At 40.7% G+C, this 23,725-nt stretch overlaps 1 protein-coding gene across 2 annotated transcripts in view; it reads left to right on the top strand.

Moving 5' to 3' along the window:
- The window catches only part of ANK2 (ankyrin 2), a gene marked incomplete at both ends in the record, with an annotated part of 208,602 nt that overhangs the window by 147,419 nt on the left and 37,458 nt on the right, over positions 1-23,725 (top strand). For both annotated transcript variants that reach the window (XM_084252160.1, XM_084252161.1), the window contains 9 exons: positions 1,909-1,944; positions 8,524-8,748; positions 10,287-10,385; positions 11,354-11,508; positions 14,084-14,295; positions 14,542-14,746; positions 17,374-17,470; positions 21,258-21,486; positions 22,310-22,435. In XM_084252160.1, the coding sequence (XP_084108286.1) occupies positions 1,909-1,944; positions 8,524-8,748; positions 10,287-10,385; positions 11,354-11,508; positions 14,084-14,295; positions 14,542-14,746; positions 17,374-17,470; positions 21,258-21,486; positions 22,310-22,435 (1,384 nt within the window). The remainder of the gene's footprint in view (positions 1-1,908; positions 1,945-8,523; positions 8,749-10,286; positions 10,386-11,353; positions 11,509-14,083; positions 14,296-14,541; positions 14,747-17,373; positions 17,471-21,257; positions 21,487-22,309; positions 22,436-23,725) is intronic.

The raw sequence follows: 23,725 nt of genomic DNA on the forward strand, positions 1-23,725 counted from the left end.
ATGACTCTAGTATAGGTGATACTGTTGGTGATGCAGCGATTCTGAATGTCACAGCATTTAAAAGTTACCATGATACTAATGTACATGAATAACATTTATCATGTCATATCATGGGATAATGATTACACACCAGGTTGCTATGTAGTAGTTTTATATATTTTTCAAGAAACTGAGGTTTTCCTTAACCAATTAGGTGAATTGATAAGTTACTTCAAAATCTCCTTAAAAGAAAAAAAAAATTTTTTGATAGAGAAGATAATCAAGTTAGCTTTCACAGGCACATGCCACTCATTTTGTGTATAATGTTCTGTTAGCTTTGAGAAAGGAATTTTAGACTAACAGAAGACGCAGCTAATACCAATAAGCAGTATTAGTGCTTGTATTTGATCTCTGTGTTTCCAATGACTAATTTCCGTAACTACAGGAGAAAAGGTATTGGTGATTCAAATGATTGGTTGTGCCCCGTACATGTAGCCAATACCTGGCAAAAGAAAAGGCTGACAGTAATCATTTTGTTGTTGTCTTTTAAGGGCTTTCATCACGGATTCACTATGAATCTACCCACTAGTCATTTCTAGAATCTCAGTCATCCTCATCAGCATAAGCGTGGGCAAGAATTTGAATTTCACAATTCTTCCATTTCATAAGTGCGTAATAGACTAGCAGATGTAAGGTACAGTTCCTCTCACTAGCTAGTCTTGTGACTCATTTTAAATATTGTTATTCCAAAGGTCTTTATATGTTTTTGGTGACACCCAAGTGCCAACAGTTAAACATCAAGTTATGATGTACTACAAGACATTATCATAACTAGAAGCACATAGGAAGGTGATCTTCTAGAGAACTTCATTTTAACAAAAACATGGTAAAGACAATTTTGGTGTGAATCTAAAACTGCTCTAAAAATAAAGCCTATCCTCCCCAACAAAATATCTTGAGGATAGTAGCTCAAATAGTTGAAATGCAAATAATTCAAGACTGTATCTTATTTGGCAACATTCATGTTTATCTAAATGTCAATGGCAGTAAATCTGGTTGTTCATTTATTTTAAATACCCTAGTTTTAATTTTTTTGAGGTCCATGAAGGTAAATTCTTTTGGATGAACATAATTGGGTTTTGTTATAAGGAGCAAAACACGTTGGACTTCTAGTCCATTAATGATATGTCCATTTTTTATAGCATTGCGTATGGAGCACACAGATGAACCCGATGATAAGCAGACTCCGAGAGAAGAGAAGTAAAGGGCAGTGCTACAAAGTGAAATTAGACAATCTGACTAATGAGAAGGGTAGCAATCCCCCAGGCAGGAGATGAAAGTCCTTAAAAAAGAGCACTAAGACTTGTTTTGCGTAGTTTTTTATTCCATACTGGTAGGTAATGAATGTTACCTACTCCACTTTGTAGTTTATGCTACTATTTGTCACTGAAGCTATTCTTCAAATTGTGCCTTCTCTCTTTGCATTTCTTCTGTAGTAGCCCACACGGTCAGTGTTGATACTTTGCAAGTATTAAAAATGTGAATGGAAAGCTTCTGAGTTCAGACTAGGTCCATCAAATCGAAGACTCAGTAACTTTCATTATAACACCACTTAGGTTTTGTAGCTTTCGGACACTTAGACTTGCTTAAGTGTCCCCACAAATGTTCATTAAGGTTACAAAATTCCCCACCAGCAATTTGATAACACCTCCACTTTCCTAAAGTGGGAACCAGTCCTCAATCCCCCAAACTGTGCTCTTCTCTCAGCCTTTGCATAGAGCTTTATCTCATTTGTATTTCCATCTTTTTTTTTCAATGAGTGCTGTATTGGTATAGAAATAAGATATTTCACTTGACGCCACTTCTGATTTCCTTCTTTGTATTTCACTTGATCCAGTCCTCTGTGCTAAAGTATCTATTCTGTTGCAGCCGCACCTCTCCATGTCTTGACCGTGACAACAGCAGGTGAACGACTGTGTAATTCCTTCTCTGAACATGTGCCTACCCCTGTCCCTCCTCCATTCCCCCTGCATATTCCCTGCCTCAGGATGCTTTAGTGTGAAGATACCTAGCCAAACAGCTAGACAGATGCCCTACCAGTCATGGCCATCGCTGAATTCCCCTTTATGATGAAGGGAAAATGGGTGTTTTTCATTTTGTTGGAAATTAGGTGGGTGGGCCTGTGCCAAAATTAATGTTGATTTACTGTGAAAATCTCCTTCTATCGTGGGTCTCCAAATCTCAGCTTCTTTTGTGAGGAAAATAGGACTAGCTGGCAAATGCTATTCCCAACCATTTTCAGTGTCATTTAGGAGGGTTTTTTTAGCCTCCTTCTAGGTGAAACAAAGACCAAAACGTCATTACTAATGCATTTCCTCACTGGTATTACCAACCTTTTGCTATTTTGGAAAGTGTGCTATAGTGTAATTCTACTCAGTGCTCTAAAAATATCCATCATTCTGTGTTGTTTAGATAGAGTTGTTTTTCAAAGGGTCCTTCAGACAACTGGTCATGAATTGTTACGTCCTCTGTAATGACCCCCCCACTGATCAGTCTGCAAATAAGACCAGTATAATTTCCACTTTTGAAAACTTTCATATCCATCCTTTTTCTGAATACACACTAAATATCATGCTTCTATACATGAACATTGCAACTGATAAATAGTCCTTTGGAAAAATTGGAGCACCCCCTTTTCAAAATCATTTTCCTTCAGTTATTCCATTGAAGGAGCTGGGAGGTTAGGGAGAGGATGACAGGCGAGAAGGAACTCATGGTGCGCTGCTTCTCACAGGACCTAAGTCAGACTTCATTGAGGCCCTCTTTGCTAAGTATGTGTCAATCACTGAAGCACCCTGACCTGTGTTTCCATAATCTTTCACGCAATAACTAACTCTGAATGCCGCGAGCTCCTGTCCACCCTCGCCCTACGGTCCTGGATGAATTAGAAGTGAACCTCAGGGTTAGTAACTTCTGGGGTGCAGGATGTAGCCCCCAGCAGCCCAGAGCCGTTGTCTCTGCTATCTCCTCTGAAGCAAAGCATGCTCCTGTCTAGCTAATCAAATGGCGTCTTTTAGGCAAGTCATCCGCATAACAAGGATGGGTTGCTTCTGCTTTTATTCTTTTTAAATTGTGATAACGTTGTATCTCACAATTTAGAAAACCTCAATAAGAAATTTGCATGATTGCTAAATTTCACTGGGAGAGTAAAATATGCAATTAAAGCCCAACATGTCATGTGATATTTTTTGTCTGTGAAGTCGTAAGGCCGTGTTTAGTGCAGTGTGTGTATACATTGTCTGCAGAACTGCTCATTGACCGTTGTAATCATTCAGCAAGAATAATATTTACTTCTTGGCATAGAAGTAGTTTTCCAATTAGGATTTCTTCCAGAGCAGCTGAGAGAAACATTGAAGGAGATTTCCTAACCTGGCTAACAGTAAACAGTAGACAGGCTTTGACACTGAAAGGCACCTTAGACTTTATTTCTTTGAAATCTCTCACTTTATGGATGAGAAAACTGAAACCTGAAGACAGAAAGTGACTTGCCAGACAGAGACAGATCTAGATACAGACCAGACATAGGTCTGGGAAAGAACAGGGTAGTTGCTGCAGTGTTCCTGCTCTTTGATAATGATATTTTTATCTTATTTGAATAGTAAAATTGGTAAACTAATGAAAATCCCATCACCATATTAAACTGCCTTAGCAAAGTTCTGGGTTCATTGTCAACACTTAGTAATTTTCAGCCCCCATCCCTTTTTTTTATTATTAAAAAAATATTGTGGTTACATTGGTTTAAAACACTGTATATGATTCAGGGGTAAAGGGTCACACCTCTTCAGGTATATGTCTCCACATCCATCACCAAGGCCCTCACAGCCCTCCAGCACAGTCTATTCGGCCCCTCCTTACTTAAAGACCCCCCCTCTTATAGCCTCAGTTCCATAGTCAGATTTCTAAGGTTTGTTATTGGTTTGGTTTTTTTCTGATCCTTTATGTTGTTTCTCTATATTTCACCTATAAATATCTTCTTGTAAGTTATATTGTTCTATAAGTTTGAAGACATTCAAAATATATAATCTCATAAGGGTGTAAGGAAAGGGAAATGTGAGAACAATAAAAATGAACCTTTTCATTGATTAAATTCCTTATGCTTTCCCCACACGTGGTAATCCTCACTATTCCTTTTCGTGGTGATGGGATCTCCCCTCCTTGACAGATGAGGCTCAGTTTGAAGGCCTCCCCAAAGGGCGTTTCCATTCTTGTACCACCCCCTCTATCCATATTTAATGATATTTCTAACTAAGTTTCTTTTATCTCCAAATGTTTAAAGCATAATCTTGCCCCTTTTAAAATTTTTTGAACATTTTTATTGAGGTACCAAAACTGTAAAATTAGTTTACAATACTGCTTATGATTCAGAGATTTAATTTTTAATCTCCTGAAACTATGAGAAAACCATGTTTATTTAATCAGCTCTGGTGTGTGAACTGATTCAGCTCATAATCCAAAACATTCAACCTTTCACTTTCACACCTCCTTCTGTGCCCTCTGTCCTCCTTAGGGTATAAAAAATTCTCTCTCACAAAATTGTTTCAAAATTGTTATATCCATCACAGAAAACTATCCAGTAATTCTACTATCTGTCCAAAAAATGACACTTTGGATATTCTTGTATTTTTAATGAAAATACACAAACATTTACCCAATTTTCTGTTCTAAAGTAATTGGGATCAACTGACTAGCATGTTGACTTTTATTTAAAAGACTTTTTATCTGCCCCTAGGTAATAAGCCTCCATCATTGTTTCTCCCATTCCATCTCATTTGAAGAAAAGACTTCTTATAGTACACAATTCTATAAATTCAGCTTTTTTATTTATTCTGTTACACTGAGTCCTATTTACTTTGAGTATTTTCTTTCTAGATTTATAAGCGTTTGTATCTGTTTTGACTATTAACACTATCTCTTTCATGCCTTCCAATTCTTTAGTTTCTATCTCGACATCTTTCTGTTCTCTCTTCTCCTTCTTTCTTGCTAAGGGAAATTCCTTCACTAGAGTTTGTTATTTTTTGTGAATCTGTCCCACTTCTTTTAACTACTTGATAAAGACTTAGAGGCTTGTTTTCTTTGGAACTTTAATTTTAATTTTCTCTGGATTATGCATATTGGCACCTTAATTTTTCCAGTGTGCTTTGTATTTTAATGCAGGACTGAAGTACTATTGTGCAAATCTATAAAGGCCCAAAGACACTGATAATTAAATTTGTCCCTTGTAGTTTCAGTCTTTACGTTCTTTTATTCTGACTTCCCAGTCTTCTTTTCTTATATAATTTTCACTCACTCCAAAATTGCTTATTTTGATAAATTTAAACTCTTCGTTTTTGCTTACACCCATTTCCTAGGGAAATAATCGTATTGGGTGTCTTATTTTGGAGCAGGAAAGTGACTGTAGAAGAATATTTAACATTAAGCCGAATCCTTCCCAATTACTTTGCTATTTTATGAGCTGAAACATCTGAGTGTATTGATTTGGGCCACCAGTTGTCCAGAGACCAAAGACTTAAATTGCTTCCTACTGTGGTCTTTTCCCCTCATTATTAGACACAAATATATGCAGCTTCTTACACTTGCCTTTCTCACGCTTCCATTCATTCACTTACTCAGCAATTATTTATCAGCTGCCTATCATGTCCTCTGTGCACATTATGTTGGACCCTGGGGGTCGCAGGAAGAAGCACGTGGCTCAAGGCCAATTGTTAATGGTACCTACAGGCTCCTGTATGTGGGTGTAATTCATGTCTCAGTGGCCAGGGAATTAAGTAGCCCCATGACAGCAAAACCATCATGGACATCTGAGTTTAGACTCTGAGCTTCATAGCAACAGCCACTGGGTTTTTCCTGGGTTGTTATATCCCCAGTATCCTGGCATCCCACATCCCAGCAGGGCCTCTGACTCTTAATAGGAGAGTAACAAACTCTGCAGGAAAAGGAGCATGGACATGGGAATTATGAAGTAAACGAGAGCAACAAGAATACCAAAAGAATAGTCACTGACACAAAATCAGAGAAAGTCATCAAACATGTAGTTACTTAAACATGATCACAGCCTAGAATGTAGCTACTTCAGTTCACTCTTTAGCAAATGCTCCAGGAGGAGGTACCTGGTTTCCCAGAGGGAGATGTTATACATCACCCCCCACTGGACCAAATGTAGTGGAAATAAAATAGCATGCAACAAGATTATGGAAACTTCTGAAATGCCTTCATCGGGGACCAGCGGTATTAAGGACTGAAAATACCAGGAAGATAGATTATGGTAATTCTGCACAAGTTTGAGTCCCTGTCCTGTCACCAAAGGTGATCACAAAAGATAAAAAGTTAAAATCAGAGAATGTAGTAATCACCAGTAAGTCAGAAATGTTACAATGAGTTTGGAAGCAATACTGGTTGACATTTAAATAGATTTTTTCCTGTTTTTTATAAAAATCAACATAAATAACACATCACATGTAATAATAAATGGAAAGGAATATAAGCCTTTATATTTATGTAGAAGTGGCACCAGTTCCTTCATTCTTTCATCCTTTCAAGTAGCCCATTTTGAAGAGAAAGGTTTAAAGAATTCATACTTAAAGACTAGGAAGAAGAAAAGCAACCATTGTTTTTTATTGTGTTTTTGATAAAGAGCAGAAACATCCACACTGCTGTACTAACTGTTGGTTATGCTCCCCAGTTGGGGCCCTAGACTGAGCACTTAGAGGGCTGGGTGTGAGTAGTAGGTCAACGCTGGCTCCTGCATGTGGAGAGGACCATGAGCCTCTCTTGGTGATCTTCTCCTGCATGACTTGCTTCAGACAGGCCTCCTGGGCTCCTCTGCATCCATTTTTATTACCAGCAACAAGATTTCTGTGTAACTGCAAGCTTAATGACGTTCTGTGTCCTGCTATGACGAAGATGCTAAGCTACTTTCTTTTTCACTTGTCTAAAAATAACATAAATGTATTGTGTTTCTCTCCCATAACTTACCTCGATGGAATTCCTTTCTAATGTTTCAATGTTGTTGTGGAGGCAATATCTAGGTGTGGTGAATCTGGTCTAGTTCTGTGCTGGTTAAGGTACAAGTAGACCCATCATCCACCTACCTGTTTCTGTTTTTGTGCACAGATCTTGCAAATGTAATGAAAATCGGGGAAGAGGGTGATATGATTTGTGTAAGGGTGCACACGCTGTTTGTGTCCTTGAGTATGTGTGAATGACAGTCGGATTGCTTGTTGTAATTTTTGCTCCTTGACAAGGTGACAGCCTCAGAGATTTTAATGAATGTTACAGCTAATAGAATGATTAAACGAACAAACAAATTCAAATTAAGCTGCATCAGAATCTGTTGAGACCATCCCACAGGGAACAGCTTCCAAGTGAAGACACATCTTTTGTCTTGGCACACCGGAAGGAAGTTTTCTGGGATTGTAAAGTTCCCCTTTTTTCATGAATAACTAGCTTGGCAAGAAAAAAGCAAGAACAATAGAGTTGCTTTTACATTTCTAAATTGTTAGCTATGGAGACTCTCCTCCGAATCCGCCTGCACTCATTCTTGAGTGTGTACGCTCACCTACAATAAAGCTTCATTTCTAACTAAAAAAAAAAAAAAAAAATCAGGAATTATGACTTTCTGCATTCAGTTTACTTTAATGTGGAGGGAATCACAGTTGACAGGCACTCTTTATGAACATGAACCCAGGATTCAAAACACAGAGTGTAGGGGACTTCTCTGTAATCTTGTTTCCTGTGCACCCACCTTTGTTTCTATTGCAGTGATAGAGCAGAGAGATTTTTACAAAAGTGAAAAATTGCATTTCCCACCAGTAAATTGGTTCTATCCAAAGAATTTCATTATTTTGTTTTCCTTTAGAATACAGTCAGTTGAAAGTCTATATCCTGGCTAAGATGATTTTGCAGCAGGATGCCTACCCATGGTTTTTCCTTGGGAGAAAGCCTATGGATCTTTTTCTTCTTCTTTTCTTTTTTTTTTTTTAATCATAGAATTATATTAAAATGAGCAGCACAGGTTGTAATTTTGAAAAATTTTCCTTTTCCCTCTCTGCTCTATCCTCATACTATTTTAATATGTGGATTTTTTTAGGACACACATAGAAGGAAGCAGAAGTCATTGCATCTATAACACAAGCAGATTCATCAATTTTCTTTAGATAGTTTTATTTCACTTTCTAAGTCAGTTGAACACAGCTTTAGTTTTTACTCAGTGTCACCCTTGTCAGTAAAAGTTAGCAGAATTGAAAAAAAAATATTAGAATTGTTCTATAATTGGATTCAAAATAACACAACAATTAAAGCAATAACACAAATGGTATAACGACGTTGGTATAAAGTAAAATAACTTTGGGAGACTAATTTTTTGCCACCACATGTACAAATGAAAGATACCTGGAGAATAAAGCATGATGGGGAGAAATTAACTGGGTGAAGCTTGTCTGTCTCTGATATTGCTAAACATGGCTAATCTTCTATTTTGATTTGTAGTTTCCTGGTTAGTTTTATGGTGGATGCCCGAGGGGGCGCGATGCGAGGATGCAGGCACAACGGGCTCCGTATCATTATCCCCCCTCGGAAATGTACAGCCCCGACTCGAGTCACCTGCCGGCTGGTCAAACGCCATAGGCTGGCGACTATGCCTCCGATGGTGGAAGGAGAGGGCCTGGCCAGTCGCCTGATCGAAGTCGGACCTTCTGGGGCTCAGTTCCTTGGGTAAGGGTTTCTGATAAACCTCCCAGTTAGTCACTGATGCGCGTGTGTCCTCCGCATTACTAGGACGGAATGGAAAAAGGTACGTCAACACAGATTTGGGAAGAAGATTTGCCCCTGAGATTTTTCTAGAAATCGGAGGTCAAACCTCAATGCCTGACTCGACTCACATGCCTCTTACTCGAAGGCATTAATGAGAAACAGTCGGGGTCATTATTATTGTTTCCTTTGGCTGTGATAAGAGCTGCTAGACTTTAGTGTGAATAATCACGTTTAAGCCGATGGTAGGTATTTTTTATTTCTCATCTGATTACTGAAGTGGTCAAGTCATACATAAAGAAATACTACTACTTGGTTCCCGACACCATTTTAAATTCTCATGTGGTTGTGAAACAGAGTCATTATCTCCACTTTGGAAAGCAGTATTGCCTTTCTAGAAGATCCAAAAATTTAGTCTATGTGTTTTTTTCTGTTGTCAAAATTGCTACTTTGAGTCTTCAGATGGCACAAGCAGTCTGGTGTTGGTCTAGTCAGAGTTTTCATTGAAATAACAAAATCAAGACTCACCTCCCTCGTGCTCATTGTAGCAATTTTGAGCAGAAATGAGCCTTTCTTCTTTCTTCTGTTTGTTTGTACGGCTGCTATTACATTAAGTGGTAAATATATCGAGAAACGAATAGCTACCGCTGAAAACTGACAAAAGGATGAAGTTTTGGAGGGGGGACAAGTTTCAAAATATTTTGAAACAAATCAATTGTATTTAAGTCTTGTCGTAGCAAGTCTTTGCACTCAAAAACTTGGAGAAATGCCTTTCACTCGTGAACTGTTTGGCTTGCCCGTGTTCTCTCTGGGAGAGAATGCCTCGCTTTAGAACTCAAGAAACATTCTAAAGCCCTGTAATTTGGAGCAATCTGCTGGTCGTTTGCTCCAAATTATGTTCACCCCTGAAAAGGGGGCCTTGTCTGTATTTCTCGATGATAGAAATGCCCTCCCGTGTCCTCCTATCAAACAAGAAATTCACAAGGAGCCCATGAAGTTCTGGGTTGCATCAGAAAATGCTATTCTGGTTGAGTGACGCCCCTCCAATGCCTTCCATGCCCCGTACCCATCTGACGCCGTTCACAGCCGTAGCTTGCCTCCCCCAAGCTCAGGTAGCCTCAGGCGTTCCACTAGTATTCCGATCTGCCGGGGAATATGCATGAAAACACCCGGCCCCTCCAGAGTCAGCGTTTTCATAATATTCCCCACGGCTTTGTGTCTCCAGTGGAACATTTTTTTTTTTTCCTTTTTCGGCTCATGCCCTGGCGGTGAACCTCAGTAGGGAACAGATCTGTCGCCTCCGGGCCCTCCTTCCACGCGCCTCCATTGTACACTCTGGGTCTGGCGTCCTTGCTCTTTGTGACCAATGGAGGGGCAGAACCCAACGCAGTGTGAAAGCAGATGTGACACTGTTGAGCAGCTGGTGACGCTGGGGTTCTGTGGAAACCATTCCTGAAGCTTACTTATGTTCTTTCTTTCACTGCTGCTTTGGATGTACTCAGTAAACTTCACCTGCCAACGGCTCCTCCCCCACTTAATGAGGGAGAAAGTTTGGTCAGCCGCATCCTTCAGCTGGGGCCTCCTGGAACCAAATTCCTTGGGTAGGAGTGACTTAAAACAAATTGATGGCTGCTGGCCCCCATTCTCCTTCTGCAATATGATTTCTCTTTTTGTCATTGTCCCCGTGACATGTCCCTCTGTATGATTTAAACTCTGTATGACCTATCTCTAGTGGACCATTTCTGACCCCTGTGGTTATGTGACTTTTATTTTCGAGTGATGTTTTATATCTTTCCCCTTCAAGTGCTGTGACCTTCATTTTCGTTGACGCATGAGATCTGCCTAGTTGTACTCCGTGCTAGTGATGATGTTGTTACGATAGATTTGGAGTCTGTATCAAAGCAACCTGGACTCAAAAATCAAAAGCCTCTGTTCATTTTGAGAAGGAATGCGACCCAAAAATAGTAGGGCAGTGCATGTTCCAGATCCTGAGTTTAATAGGCATTGGGCACAGTGGGGCTGCCAGCCAAGGGGCTCCATCGGAGGGGCACACTGTGCTCACATGCCTATTGTTTCCTTGAATGAAGAAAATCCAAGCCAGAACATGAGTGCATGACTCTCGTTGACAAGTAGTTGACTTTTCTGACATCTCCTCATTGACAACACATCAAATTCCGCCACCTATGAACCATTTCCCTTCTAACCCACGTCGTCATCTTGCACCTTGTAGAATCAGCACAGATCATAGACATGCATGCCCATTTCTTTTGGTTAAATGTGTCAGACTTAACACTGATCAAAGGAGAAGTTCCAGAATGCCACATGCACTCACAGGGCAAGGTCATTTGGCTTATAGTAGCAGCATGTCCCGAGGACTGGTCCCCCTGGTGAGGTGGAGGGCTACCCAGCGACCACCTGCTAGCCCCCGGGCTCCAGAGAACACCCCACTATGTCCCCATCCCCAGGAAGAGACGCATTCCAGGTCACTTTGCAACAGACAGAGTCACGGTGCTTGTCTTGCTGGTGGTGAGCTCCCACGCACACTAAATGCCCTGCGTTACCATGTCAGGCCTGTGATTGTGGAGATCCCACACTTTGCCGCCCTTCGAGGAAAGGAGAGGGAGCTGGTGGTCCTGCGCAGTGAGAATGGGGACAGCTGGAAAGAGCACTACTGTGAATACACAGAGGAGGAGCTGAACGAAATCCTCAACGGCATGGACGAAGGTACCTCCTGTTCGGGCGGCTTAAAGAGCTCTAAACTTGAAGCGTGGAAGTGATGCCTTTGTGTTAGGAAGTAGGGGTGTGTGTGTGTGTGTGTGTGTGTGTTCCTGGGTTATTACCGCAGCAAGGATTCTGCTGTTTCAGCCGTGAGGAGTTGCAGTGCATTGTGTATTTGCCTCTTCTGACTTCTGTTCCATTTAGGAAAATAAGATCCTTTAAATAGCAAATCTCAATCTCATTTAAATAAGGAGACACATTTCCATTTTTACTGTAAACTTTTCAAACCTAAAACAGGAGATAGAATGGACAGTATCATAGCATAACAAAATGAACTGAATGAAAACTGAATGAAAAAAAACTGAATGAAAACTGAAAACTTAATTTTCAAGTTAAATCACTTTCTAATTGGTGTCTTCAATACCTAATTTTGAAGTTTAGCTCTTTTCAAAATCATGGGATACTAGATAATGCACCCATGATTTTGAAAAGAGCTAAACTTCAAAATTAGGTATTGAAGACACCAATTAGAAAGTGATTTAACTTGAAAATTAAGTTTTACGTTTTCAAGTGTTAAGCTTTTTCTGTCGGAAAATTTACATATCCCCTATCTCCTGCGTTGTAGGCTAATATAATTTTTAAACATTCGATTATTAATTAGGTAGAAAAATTATATTTGCTCTCGCTTCTACACAGAATGGAAACAGAGTTATCCAGGGTTGAGTTTCATGTATAAACACACACATAAAGTTAAGGAACTTAATTCTTCATTAGTGTTTTAACCTCTGTCAATTCCAAATCTGGCTTGGGCCATTTGGGCACAGGTTAAACTGTCTGACTAGAGGGAAGTGGCTCATTTTAGATCCTCCTTACATTACAAAGACAAGAGCTGAGTCTTAATTCCCGCGTTACCACATGAGGTAACTACCCCACTAGGCCAAGTCCTTTGTCTCAATGCCAGGAGCTTGCCAAATTCTGTACAGAGTTGATGAACATTCACGGTATTGTATCCCTGCTAATCTAGTTTCTCAGTCTTCAGAGAATCTGGCAAGGCTTACCCTGTTCAAGAAGTAGGGGAGAGGAAATGAATCTATCTAGATGTAGGATCTGCTAGATATCAGTATTTTCCAAGCAGGATAGGAAGGTCAGAATTGGCTTTGGCGCAGTATTTAGCCGCATCTACCTGGTGGGCCATATACATGTTCAGGTTCAAGACAGTCCCACTGAGCTGCTTACGTGTCCTTGATGCTGCCATGTACATTGGCACAGTGACCTCAGAGATCTTAGATGGGGACCTGCTCCTACAACCTTCCACATATATAAAAAGCTGGTTTTCAGATCAGATTGGTGTGAGTCCATGTTGTGTTTGCAGGCGCCTTCTTCATAAACGTGTGCTCACGCTGGCCAGGGGAGCCATCTTCCATCACATATGAGCAGGCCCTTGGGCGCAGGCTTCTGCTATCTCCTACTCATAGTCAAGGATGTATAGTTATTGCTCCTGTTTTCATGGTGAATTGGAAATGATTCCTCAAAATGAACAACTTTCCATAATCCCCTAAAGACATTTGGTGAGCCCGTTAATCTACACTTTCTACTTTCTAACCCAGTCTGGCTATCGGGCCCTACCTTTCTATGTGCTGTAGTTTACAAGGCACCTGTTCAAACCCCGCCTCCTGCTGCTAGATGATATGTTTGGTGAGAGCCTGGTCTCAGGGCAGTGTGGAAGCCCTGCTTTCCTAATTACTGATTGTCTTTCCTCTGCATGTGACTGACTCATAGCCATCCCACTGGCTGGCCACGCACACACAGACCTTCCCCTCCCAAGACAGATTTTATTTCAGCATGGACAGGGCCAGGTTACTTCTTAAAACCTCAGTAACTGCTTTTTGTGGTAACTGATATTTGCAAAGAAAAGGAGGCTGTAAGCGATTTCCTCTCCATCCCAGGAACCAAGGATAGAACAGGTGATGTCAAGCGCTGCCCCCTCACGCACTCCCATTCAGAGGGGCCCTGCCATACCCCACCTGGAGCTCCATGCTTTCTCCATGCCCGGAGAGGATCTGTCTTCCACCAAGAAAGACCATTTGCAAACTGAATGCTGGCAGGTGTAGAAAGATTACAATTTTTTTTTTTCTGAGGTTGTCAGAATAGTCTCGCTATTTAAGTCTTTCTGATTTTTTTTAAAGATTTATTTATTTATTTATTTATACAAGAACCGGGGTACAGGCCAGATGCGTGGGAGGGTGAGAGGACTCACCAGAGACAGAGCGGGGAACAGAACAGGCAGACTGACAAAATACACTGCTGGGGGGCGCAGGGGGCGAGACAGGAGAGGTCTGCCACACCATGTGGGACCCTTGCTGGCCGGCCGGGATCGAACCTGCACTGCAGAGGCTGTGGACAGCTTCACAGCGTGGCGCTCAACTGCCTGTGCCACCAGGAGGGGCCCAATGTTCCTGCTTTTTTTAAAGAAGTGTGTCTTGCTGTTATGTGTGTTCACTGTTACCTTGCCCGTGAGTTTGCTAGAATGCTCTCAGAAGGAGCTCCTTCCTGTGTGAAGATGGCTTGTTTCTTGTCTCAGTCCTGGATAGCCCCGAGGACCTGGAGAAGAAGCGAATTTGCCGCATCATCACCCGGGACTTCCCCCAGTACTTTGCGGTGGTGTCTCGCATCAAACAGGACAGCAACCTGATCGGTCCCGAGGGCGGGGTGCTGAGCAGCACGGTGGTGCCCCAGGTGCAGGCTGTCTTCCCGGAGGGGGCACTCACCAAGCGGATCCGAGTGGGCCTGCAGGTATGCCCACCATTGGGGTTATCCCAGTCCAATTTTATTCCAGTGATTGACAGGTGTGAAAGGGGAAATAAATGATTCAAGAATCAGATGATTCCTGGGTGAGCAAAAGCTGCCATCAAAAACTGCTAGTACAACTTAAGGCACCACATTGATTTATGAAAATATAAGCAAAGTGCTGACGTAGGACATTGGGTGTGAAATCCCACACTATACTGTTTATTTTAATGTTTTCTCTTCTTTGAAAAGGCTCAGCCTATGCACAGTGAGCTGGTGAAGAAGATTCTAGGCAACAAAGCTACCTTCAGCCCTATAGTTACTTTGGAACCCAGAAGAAGGAAATTCCACAAGCCAATCACCATGACCATCCCTGTCCCCAAAGCTTCCAGTGACGTCATGTTGAATGGTTTTGGGGGAGAGGCGCCCACCTTACGATTACTATGCAGCATCACTGGTGAGTCACGCAACCGTGTTAGTGGGGTGTTCAGAAAGAAACTAAGCACTGTAAGGATGGAATGTTACCTTTCCTATAAGACACCTGCAGGGTTCCATGCATTCATTCAGGCAAACGGCTACTAGGAAGTGACCCGGGACAGGAAGGGAGAAGCATGGGCTAAATTAAACCCATCTCCCAGACGATAGATATTTCCTACACATTTTCATATTCATCTTTATAGTAGCACTGTGAGTAAATTTGAACACCATTTTACTGAAAAGGGAGATCAGTATTTAAAGAAGTTCTATGAATTGCACAGGATGGTACCACAGGTATTTGTCAGAGTTGGGATTCAACCCAATCCCATAAACCCCAAAGCTGAGATTTTTTTTAAGCTTTCACTGAAGACATCTTATAGCTGATGGGAAATAAAGTGCATCGAGAATAATTGCTCAATTATTTGCTCTAGCCCATATTTGCTGTCTATGAATTGGTTGTGTCTATTGAGCTGACTTTGGAAAAACAAAGTAAAGGTATTTCAGCATTAACTGAAATTTTGGTCTTTTCCATTGGAAATTGTAACAGCTTTCAAATAATTACCTAACTCCAGAAAGATATTGCTAGGGCATTGGTTTTCTCTGCCCAATAATGTCATCACAAATGGGGAGAGGTAAAAAATCCATACAAACAACCCGTGTTACAGCTATTGATTTGACTGATTATTTCTTTCATTTAACAATAACTATTGTTAAATAATATTGGCACTCGGTAAATATTTCTACTCTTGTCAGTAGAAATAATCATCCCTGGTTGTTTGGGTATCATTAGAATATATATATATATATATATATATATATATGTATTTTCATTTTACCTTCATATTGGAAGAAATGTTCACTCGTATTTTGTTCTCTTTCTGATCTTCCCTTATTATTAACATTTTTTTCTAAACTTATGATAGTAAATTATTGAGGCCTTACCTTGTAAATTTAATATGACAAAGTAAAGATACTTGATCTAAATGAATGTGGGGGAGTCTCAGGTTTCTGTAATGATCGCTTTTTTCTGGTTATCACTAGCATTTCTGGGTTTCTCTGACATACTTTTTTGTTCCACATATGATTCCTCTAGTGCTCCATATGGCAGGGAAGAGAAACAAGTAAGATGGAAAGATGTCTATGGCCATCCTGCCCTTGGCGATGATCAGTCAAAACACTTTGTGAACCTAGGCACTGTCTAATGTAGTTATTCCATCCTTTTGTCATCAGATGGGCTGTGGACAACAACTTCTTAAGTTTATCTATGAATTTTTAAAAATTCGCTGTGTTACATAATTCTGCTAAGAATTTATATTACAAAGGCCCCACTAGACTGAATTCCCTTTCTTTGGAAACTCATCTCTTCTTTTTTTAAAAAATTTATTTATTTATACAAGAACTGGGGCATAGGCCAGATGTGCGGGAGGGTGACAGGATTCACCAGAGACAGAGCGGGGAACAGACTGACGAAATACACTGCTGAGGGGAGCAGTGGGCGAGACAGGAGAGATCTGCCCCACCATGTGAGACCCTCGCCAGCCAGCTGGGATTGAACTGGCGTTGCAGAGGCTGCGGACAGCTTCACAGCGTGGCGCTCAACTGCCTGCACCACCAGGGGAGGCCCAACTCATCTCTTCTTTAAGAAACTCCCACTCAAGATTTTTCTTCATCTCAAACAAATACCCCTCCTGCAATGCTTTGAGATTATCTGATCTTTATCTCTGCCCACTTATTTTCTCAAATAACTGAAAGTCAGCATCAGGCTCCTTCATGGTGTTTTTCCCATGTCGAGGTCATCCCATAGCATTCAATCATTCATTCATTCATTGACCTGGAATATTAATGTTTTCCAAGTATATTTTCCCCAGTGTTCAATGGTGAGCGGAGATGAAATTTTGTTTCTTGAAAATAAATGATGAAATATAAAGTTAAACAGCAAAACCATATTTGATTCCCCCCCCCTCATTTTTGCAAGCTATTCAGTATGTAGCTGGTCAAAGAATCTTTTAAAATAGTCAACTGTATACATACATTTCAAAATTATTTTCAGAGCCTAACAATTACAATAAGAGCTTCAGAGAGCCAGGCAGAGACTAGGACACCTCGTAATTCAAAAAAGTTATTTAAGTAGCCCTTGGGTGGCCCATTCATGGGGAGGTGATGTCTGCTGTTTCCAGCATGTCATTTTTTTTAAAGATTTATTTATTTATTTTATGCAAGATCTGGGGTACAGACCAAATGCACAGGAGGGTGAGAGGACTCACCAGAGACAGAGCAGGGAACAGAAGAGGCAGACTGAGTGAAATACACTGCTGCAGGGAGCAGCAGGTGAGATAGGAGAGGTCTGCCACGCCATGTGGGTATCTCTCTGGCCAGCTGGCCGGGAATGAACCGGCACTGCAGAGGCTGTGGACAGCTTCACAGTGCAACGCTCAACCGCCTACGCCACCAGGGAGGCCCTCCAGCATGTCATCTTTTAGTCATTTCATTTCCAGTGTGTCATTTCTGAGGGAGTGGGTGGGATTACGGCCAGAACTATAAAGACTTTATTTTATAGTCCAGAACCTGGAGTTTTGCCTAATTTTTTCCACTGTCATATTATTTCAGGTGGAACCACCCCTGCTCAGTGGGAAGATATTACAGGAACTACGCCATTAACATTTGTCAATGAATGTGTTTCCTTTACCACCAATGTGTCTGCCAGGTACGGTGTCATAGCACACAAAAGCTCAAACTTGTTTGCCTTTCATCAAAAATACGTCCTTGGTTTTGGTCCTTCTATTCTTGAAAAGTGATTTTTTTTTTAGTAAGGTTTAAAATATCATGGGCATTTGCAAGCGATTGTATGTCGGTAAGGCCATAACAAAGTACAACCAGACAGATTAAAATCTAAGGAAAATAAATGATTATGGGCTTTGACTGTAGGACTCTGCATCTGCTTTTAGCAGACACCACTGATTTTTCCAGCCCCAAAGATCTTAGGAATGATGCATTTCCTGCTGTCAACAAAATAGCCTGAACTATTTAAAAAAAAAAAGATTTATTTATTTTTGCATAGAAGAATTGGGGTGCAGGCCAGAGGACTGGGGAGGGGGCCAGTGAGAGGATTCACCGAGACAGAGTGGGGAAAAGAATAGGCAGATCTACTGAAATATACTGCTGAGGGAGGCAGCGGGCGAGACAACAGAGGTCTGCTCTGCCATATGTGGGTCAGCTCCCTGGCCGCAGATCGAACTCAGGCCATCATGGTGGTAGCACTAAGACTTAACCCCTAGGCCACCAGGGAGGCCCAACAGCCTCAACTTTTCCCAGCAGAAGAATAATAATGAAAACATAGCCCATTGTGACTTGCTTCAATACCTTAGTGGTTACAGTGATTCTTATGCATCCTAACTATTTAAAAATGACCCATTTACACATCTTTGAAAAGCTGAAGTTGTCATTTTATTTCATATGTATATATTGATTCAATTAATGTATTAATGTTACTGCCCCTTTGTATGGCCCTTAATGGATTGGTATGTATCTTCCCATTCATTATATTGGCTTGCTACAACCACTTTGTGACTTAATTCATGCAAGAGGCATTATGTCCATTTTACACATGAGAAAATTGAGGTTGAGGGTGATTAAAACTTAAATCAGGTAGAAATGCAGGAATAGTACCTGTGCTCAGCAGTAACTGAGTGTGGGGCCAGCTTGGGTTCCACCACCCAAAGGGTTCACTGTGGAGTGTCTGGTTGTGGGTGGCTGTGCCCTGACCCTTGTATCTCGACCCTCTATGCCAGAAAATGAATGAGATGTACACCAGAGGTAGTAAGGGAATTCAGAGGAGAGGATGTCTATGGTGACTCATGAAATATGTAGGAACCTAGTAGGTAAAGGTGGGTAAAGGCAGCTAGCCCAGCAAAGGTGCAAAGTTAGAATGCAGAAGGGCACGGGGAGTTAGCAGCTATAATCCAGGTCATTTGTGATTCAGAAATATTGCTGGGATGTTGGTGGGCAACACTGCCTTATAGAAGGTCTTCTAGGCTAGATCAAGAAGTCAGGAGTAATTGTGTTATTGTATTTGCAATTTGATTCCCAGGAAGTTGATGGAACAGTCAATAAAATGTAGTTGAATCAGTACAAGGAAGTTAATTGTGAGAGCCTGATGGGAGCCATAATGAAAACATTATGTTAATGGAAAGAAGCCGGACACAAAAAGACAAGCTTCATGCAATTCTGCTTAGATGATGTATCTAAACTAGGCAGAGTCATAAAGACTAGACGTAGGAGAGATGTTACCAGAGGCTGGGCTGGACAAGTAGCTGTTATCACTCAATGGATATACTGTTTCTGTTGGGGATGATGAAAAGTTCTGGAAAGATAGGGTAACAAGTTATATAACATCATGAGTGTTCTTTTTTTTTTTAAAGATTTAGTTATGCATATAAGAGCTGGGGTGCAGGCCAGATATGTGGGGGGTGAGAGGATTCACCAGAGACAGAGTGGGGAACAGAACAGGCAGAAGGACTGAAGGCACTGCTGAGGGGAGCAGCAGGTGACACAGGAGAGGTCTGCTGTGCCATGTGGATTGCTCCCTGGCCGACCGGGTATTGAACTCGTGCTGCAGAGGCTGCGATTGCTTCATAGTGCTATGCTTAACTCCTTGCGCCACCAGGGAGGCCCCCCATGTGTGTTCTTAATGCCACTGAATTGTATTCTTAAAACTGCTGAAGTGGTAAATTTTATGTTTTGTATATTTTAATCACAAAAAAGAGATCACTTAGGAACTTGAAGGAGGAAAAGGTTAAGAGGATAAGGAAACCTCATGAATGTTTTAAAGATTATAGGAAATGAGTCAGGGGAAGATGGATCAGTGATCTCAAAGCTAGAAGATATGGAATAAATCTTTGCAAGTGAGAGCACAGGAAATAAGGAAATGGCCATCCTGGGGGGCTCCACTTCCGCAGAGACAATGTCATTTTTGGGCTTTATGTTGAGGGCAGAAACTCAGGGAGTGTGAGGAAGGTGTGGAGCTGTTACCATAGTGAATAAAATGATACCTAAGGACAAAGCTGTCACAGACTTAGCTGACACTAGAAATCACACATTAGTCAATGTCACAAAATCAGTCATACCTTCTCTGAACTATATTCCACAGTACTTAGGAGTTCAGGAATAGAAGCCAAATTGATAAAACATTTGGGTTGATTTAACCTCTGTTCAGTAGTTTGACTGTAAACATTTCCATGCAAACTTTTTTGCCTTGTATTGGCAAAATGGCAGGGAGGCAGTGTTGCTGTAAAACGGAAAAGAACTAACTTGTTAAGAGTTTGGTTTCATTTCTCCACTGGCTGAATAAGAAATCAAGTCCTGGCAACCTGCTATGTCATCATTTTCTAGTATATTAGTGTGTGATCTGGATTCATATTCTCTGAGTTCACACAGCCAGTAACTTTGATCACCAAAAAATACCCCCCAATTTATTTGCAACTATGAATGAACGAAAGACTTGAAAGTCAAGTGTTCAAGAACAGTCCACAAAAGAAAATCATTTTTTTCTGCAGTGTTGCTGTGAATGGACACGCATTTGTAAACATGTTCAAATATTTTGTATTTTGTTACCAATTTTTCGTGTTTCCTGATGTCCCTTTGAGTGTCCTTTTCTTCATTCTTTCCTCTTTTATGGCAAAATAGCCTTATGGCCCATTAATCATGCAGCAAAACTGCCTGGAACCGATTCTACCTTGCTAATGGGAGAGTTCTTTGGAAAACAGTGATGAGATGAGAAAAGGCTAAGCAGATTTTTTTTTTTAAAGATTTATTTATTTATTTTTTTTATTTATACAAGCACTGGGTACAGTCAGAAGCGCGGGAGGGTGAGAGAATTCACCAGAGCCAGAGCGGGGAGCAGAGCAGACAGACTGAAGTACACTGCTGAGGGGAGCAGCGGGCGGCAGGAGAGGTCTGCGCGCCATGTGGGACCCTCACCCGGTGGCCGGGGAGCAGCCGGGGATCGAACCGGTGCCGCAGAGGCTGCGGGCAGCTTCGCAACCCAGCGCTCAACCAACCGCTGAGCCACCGGGGAGGCCCCGGCTAAGCAGATTTTGTTGAAAAGAGTTTCAGGAAATAAAATGAAGAGCAGGAGGGGAAATCTTCAAAACAAACTCATATACAGATGTATATGAGTCGTAATACCCGAAACTGAGCCTGCACCACTAAAGGATTATAAAACACCAAAGATGAATTTCAGACGACTGAATCCAGGAGGAAACTGAAGATGCAGGATCTAATAGTTGGCTTCCAACCTGAGCTCTGCTCGCTGCCCTTCTCCATACTCTCCCCTCTCCTCCCTTCTCTTCCCCTTTCCTTTCCTGTTCCCTGTCTCACTTCCTTCTTCCACCAGGAAGCATTGAATGAGACTGCTCTGGTCATAGTGAAAAAAAATCTTTTTTTCACATGTTGTACTTTAAACTTCAGATAACTGATCTTATTTCATGTTGCAGGTTCTGGCTGATAGATTGTCGGCAAATCCAGGAATCCGTTCCCTTTGCATCCCAAGTATATAGAGAAATCATCTGTGTACCATATATGGCCAAATTCGTAGTGTTTGCCAAATCACACGACCCCATTGAAGCCAGATTGAGATGTTTCTGCATGACTGATGATAAAGTAGATAAGACCCTTGAACAACAAGAAAACTTTGCTGAGGTGGCCAGAAGCAGGGATGTGGAGGTATGATATTGAAAACAAGTGTATGGTGCTGTGTTGTTTATATCTTTTTAAATATATAATTTAAAAATATACCAATAAATAAAACCGTGATTGGTCAGTTGACATCTCAATCAGTCAGAAGGTCAGGATCCAAAATTAGTCATTTTTAGCCAGTCTGGATTTTTCCTACAGGTATAGTTTCAGTGTAGGTAAGAACTCTCTTAAAGATTGTCCTGGAGGGCCTCCCCTGGTGGTGCAGCGGTTGAGCGCTGGACTGCGAGGCTGCCCGCAGCCTCTGCAGCGCCGGTTCCTTCCCCGGCCGCCGGTGAGGGTACCACAAAAAAAAAAAAAATAAGATTGTCCTGGAAAAAAACTAGGAGTTATTGATAAATTTAAAATATATAAGTGACTGTAGCAGTTTGGATGTTTTTAATCTTTCCTTATTGGTCTTCTTATTTTTAACAGAGTAAAGAAGACAGTCTAGCAAGTATATCCTTGTGTAGATGGGAAATTATATTATCTAGGGCTTTTCTCTCTTGCTTTTTCTTATTTCACAATCTTCCATCAGTGGAATCATTTGGATATTGAAATTGGGTGACCTTTATTGTGATGTCAAAAATTGCCCAGCGGGACACTTACATTTAGGACTTAAGTATATATTGATTTTTTGATCTGACTTTGGCACTAAGGACAATGGCCACAGTTAAGACAAAAGTCCATAGTTAGGACTGGTGTATGCATTTTTAAAAAATTCTGAAATTCTAGGTAGTACCACCACTTCCTTGTGTTGATAACAAGTAATAATTGCAGTTGTTCTATTTTGTGTTATTTCTCTTTTCACCAGGTATTAGAAGGGAAACCCATTTATGTTGATTGTTTTGGCAACCTGGTGCCATTAACCAAGAGTGGCCAACATCATATATTCAGTTTTTTTGCCTTCAAAGAAAACAGACTTCCTCTCTTTGTAAAGGTAATATATACATGCATATTTCTGGTACATTTTATTGAAGACTAAGTAAAGACTTGACTTCCTTTAGTTGGGGAGAATATTAGCTTTTCAGTCCTTACCAATTACTTTTTAACCATTATATCTGTATATATCTGTATATATATATATATATATATATATATGTGTGTGTGTGTGTGTGTGTGTGTGTATATATTGTTTTAGATCTGTAAAACTTTAAGAAGAAACTAACCGTTTCACTTTTGAAATTCAAACTCAACCTTAAGTTTTAATTATAAACTACGTTTAGGACAACAAATGACAAGTAGTTAATTCCTTAGTTAGAATTGCTGGCTGTTCTTTTCTAAATTTGAAGGAAAGACTACTTGTATACTCTTCTTTCTTTTAAAATGTTTGTGGTTAATTTTTTCAAATGTGTATTATTTACAAATGCGGAGACCACATGAGTTCTAAGTGACAACTTGTTAAAGTAAAAGCTCTCAAAAGAACAGGGATCTCATGCTAATGAGATTATCCCAGGCAGAGTTGTAGACTCAGACACTTGAATAAATACTGAGCAAACATTTATAGAGACACTTCAATACATGAATTTGTTGTCTCTGTTTGGAAATATGAATCCATACTAGGGATTTGACAATGATATATACAGTTTCATTCTTGATTCTAATTCTAAACAGGGAAAAACCTGTGGGAATAGAGGAGAGATTTTCATAAAATCAAAAGAAAGTAATAATTCTGTTCTGCTCCATTTTTCCAGCCACCCTTCCCCCCCCCCGTTTTTCACAATATATTTCACTAATCTACAAGTCGTAATGCTCCATCCTCAATAGATAGAAGCTGGCCTAGCAGTTTATTTCTTGTGACCATTAATTCACAAACTTTACATCGGCAATAACGTCTTTTATTATTTTAATATCTCAGGATTTTTCCAAGGACATGTATGCAAGCCTCTTTTATTAAGTTTTCCCAGGATCACTACTGTCCCATTTTTGGTTTGATTGTTTTATGATAGATTCTTACATTTAGCAGTAATTGCTGAGAGGTTATGGATCTACTTAACACAGACAGCTGTATAATTAAGCTAATATTTGATAACATTATATGCAAAAGTCATCTTATAAACAACCCAATACTAAAATGGGAAAAGGATAAGTGTTTCTTTTTTTTCTAAAGATTTATTTATTTATTTTATACAAGAACTGGGGTACAGGTCAGAAGCGCGGGAGGGTGAGAGAATTCACCAGAGCCAGAGCGGGAAGCAGAACAGGCAGATGGAGCAAAGACACTGCTCGG

Source organism: Talpa europaea, assembly GCF_964194135.1.
Source record: "Talpa europaea genome assembly, chromosome: 13".
NCBI lineage: Eukaryota > Metazoa > Chordata > Mammalia > Eulipotyphla > Talpidae > Talpa > Talpa europaea.